Source organism: Octopus bimaculoides, chromosome 14 (genome assembly GCF_001194135.2).
Source record: "Octopus bimaculoides isolate UCB-OBI-ISO-001 chromosome 14, ASM119413v2, whole genome shotgun sequence".
NCBI lineage: Eukaryota > Metazoa > Mollusca > Cephalopoda > Octopoda > Octopodidae > Octopus > Octopus bimaculoides.
This window is the reverse complement of record NC_068994.1, coordinates 14,257,646-14,261,154: the sequence shown is the minus strand read 5'-3', so window position 1 is coordinate 14,261,154 and position 3,509 is coordinate 14,257,646. Positions and strand designations below refer to the sequence as shown.

General features: G+C 33.8%; 1 protein-coding gene across 1 annotated transcript in view; it reads left to right on the top strand.

The window, feature by feature from the left end:
- Positions 1-3,292, top strand: part of LOC106881571 (protein unc-79 homolog) — a 43,132-nt gene extending 39,840 nt beyond the window's left edge. Inside the window, exon 23 of the mRNA XM_052973023.1 lies at positions 3,271-3,292. Coding sequence (XP_052828983.1) covers positions 3,271-3,292 — 22 coding nt within the window. The remainder of the gene's footprint in view (positions 1-3,270) is intronic.
- The last annotated feature ends 217 nt before the right edge of the window (positions 3,293-3,509 follow it).

Sequence of the window (3,509 nt, the reverse complement as noted above, 5' to 3'; positions counted from 1 at the left end):
TTTGCTTTAAAGCATTTAAAACAGGTACAATACTAGCATTTTAAACACATTCTCAAAAAAAAAAGAAGTTTTGTAGGATTATGATATGAATAGGACATTTTATTATTGAGTTGACAACATAACTGACAATGTACCATGATCGAATATAATTTTGTTATATAAGTCTTTCCTTCTTTAGTAATTTCCATAAATAATTTAACAATGGACAAACAAAATTAGTTTCTGTTTGATAAAATCTATCTACTGTTTTTTTTTTCAAAATTTGTGAAAGACGAATCATTTGGTGTAAAGGAGCACCAAGCAATAATATGTTATGAACCACTGGTCTCCAGTAAGTTGCATTTTAGACTCCCAGCCAAAGGATGCTTAGTCTAACTATGAACATGAACTACACAGGGTGGCAGAACTGACTCTAGTAAGCAATGGTAACATGACCAAAGTAACAATGCTTCATTGCATGCTCAGCTCATTGAATTCCCTGCTACAAGTATAGTTTGCACGAAGTAGGCTTTACATCAGATTGACTTCACAAAGATAATTTTTAGTGGTGTTCCTGCAATCCTACAGTTTATGGGACTCAGTCAATATGCCATATTTACTTTTAAACTTTTTATTTTATTTTTTTTTTTTATGTAGCTAAAATACAAATTATATCAGAGCTGCAACTTAAATCATCATCATCATCATCATCATCGTTTAACGTCCGCTTTCCATGCTAGCATGGGTTGGACGATTTGACTGAGGACTGCAAGAAATCTCATCATTACTAAAATCAGCTGCTATTATGAATACCAAAACATGTGAGTGCATAATGCATAGGTGCAGCTATTTTGAAAAAGTGATTTACTAGATTAGATTTCAGTGTATGAAATCTAAGCCAGAAAATGTTACGCTAGATCTATTGTGTTGAGTTTTGCTAACTGTATATAAGCATGTTAGTGGAGGCGCGTGGCTTAGTGGTTAGGGTGTCAGCATCATGATCGTAAGATTGTAGTTTCGATTCCTGGACCGGGCGACGCGTTGTGTTCTTGAGCAAAACACTTCATTTCACGTTGCGCCAGTCCGCTCAGCTGGCAAAAATGAGTAATGTTGCAATGGACTGGCGTCCCGTCCATCTGGGGATCATATATGCCATAGAAACCGGGAAACCAGGCCCATAAGTCTGGCTAGGCTTTAAAAGGGCGCATTTATTTTTATATATAAACATGTTAGAGAAGAGATCAGTCGGTTGGTTGATATATTGAACAACATAGGTAGAGAGTTGATGGTGATAGTTTAAACAAAGATAGTTGATGAAGGTGGGTGATAGTAAAATTTGTAGCAAACGGGGTTACAGAAATAGGGAAAATGTGGAAAGAGTGAATGTCAAGAGAGAGAAGAAACAAAAATAACGCTGCGTAACAAAATTTTCATTTATTTATTTATTTATCTATTTATTTTGTCTTCAGTCAGTAAGTGTTATATCTTATTTGCTTCTATCTCGAAATCAAAGGAAATGACTACTATTCCCTTCAAACTTTGTTTTTGTGACCTGGACATCAATGTTTTGAAACTGACTTATTTTTTATTACATTTCAAGCAAATTCTGCACTGAGTTGCTGAAGCAGAAATATCATTGTAGCAAATATTCTGCTCCATACCACAGATTTGCTTGTCAGTTGCTTGACCTTAATCACTTGAGCATGTCCCTTAGTGGCTGACAATATGTGCATCTCTGATCACAAGCAGGAGTAGTAGGGAAACATCATAGCCATGTGTTGAGAGGGGTTCTTTGAGGTTTGAATAAATGTAAGAAAAGCAAAATTTGAAGGAAATATTAGCCATTTTTCATACTTTCTAGGGGTAAGCAAATAGGAAATAACAGTTGCTACGCAAGGACAAAAATTGTGTTAGACTGTTATTTTATAAGGGTCTGTTTATCAGGCTGTAAATATGTTAAAGAAATAGGTGTAAGAGGGTGTAATTTTACCCTCTATCAAATATTGTCATAATGGCTACTAATGCTCTTAAGAGGAAATGCTAACCCTCTATTGATGTTTTCAAACTTAAAAGTTATGGAATTTATAGACATTAATGGTAAAGAGCTGCTGAGAAGGAATTTTCTGTGTCAGAGAAATTTTTCAGAATTTGAACCAAGTAAGAAGTCTTAATGAAATGTCAAAAACATGAAAGTTCATATACAAGCAAGCATGTTCTATATCTATAGATGTAGGGGAAAAAATGTTAGTTTACATTGTAACTTTGTTATAGTTAAGTCAACCAAGATATCTCACTCTATTAATTGAAGTTTCTGATGAATGTACTTATAGTGAGAAATGAACTGCCTACAATAGAAAACAAAGAATTCTTAGAAAGTACAATGTGACTGAGTAGATAAGGTAAATTTGTTTCATGTCTTCATTTTGGGGCAAAGAAAACATCATGCTTTGTAGCTTAGAAGGAAAATATGAGTGAAACTTTTTGTTTTGATCTTGTTGAAACTGTACAGTTGATATCAAAGAAAGAAAGACTTTTCATGTAAAGACCACACAGTCATGAAAGCACATATACTGTAGTTTGTGTGTTTACAGAAAACAGAACTAAGTTTAAGTTGATGGTAATATTTAAGAGTGAAAGATTACTAAAAGGAAAGAAAATGTCTGCTGGAATTTTGGTTCACTGCTATTTCAAGGCCTGGCTGCATGATGAAGGGATTAAACTGTCACTAAAACAAGTGTGGAATAAGAGACTAGGGTCTCTTGAGTGGGGGGAATAGCTAGTTCAGTATAGCTAGAGGTATCTATGTATTTCTAGGAATAAAAATACATACTTGAATAACATATATAGCTCTAGCTGTATTGAATGTTATATGATTCCCTTTGGAAAACAAGTAATTTCTAATATACCAAAATTGTTTTATTTGGTATTGGCTAAACATTTTCCAAATGGCTGAAGGAGATTGAAATAGGATGCCCGATAGAGCTCCTACAGAAAGTTTGCCTCTTAGGGACAGCAAGGATTATCAGGAAGATTCTAAGTATTTGAAAGACTGCTGAAAACTTGTGGATACCTAAGGTTACAGATAGTAACCTGCTACCCACATAAATCTACCAGGAATAAGACTGCACTTGAGCCAAACCAAAATAATGATAATAATAATAATAATAATGATAATATTATATAAATGACTTGATTGATAAGTAGAAATAGGTTCATGTCTGCTTTCCTTACTCAACTAACACTTATTCGCATAAATTGTATAGTGTAATTTTGAATTTGATTTTTCTGTAGCTTCAAGGACACAGATTTATAAGGGAAAATATTTTGTGAGAAAATTTTTATTATGCCACTTGTTTGGTGTTTTTTTTTCAAGCCTTTAGTGCTGTGGAAGTAGAAATACAAGTGGTTAACAATCAGGACTAAAAACTGGGTCAAGGAAATGAATCAATGACGAGGGAAGTGAGGGAAGTCGTACCACTTACTCTATATCATCTATTACATAGTTTAATGTAATTTCCTAGAATACCATA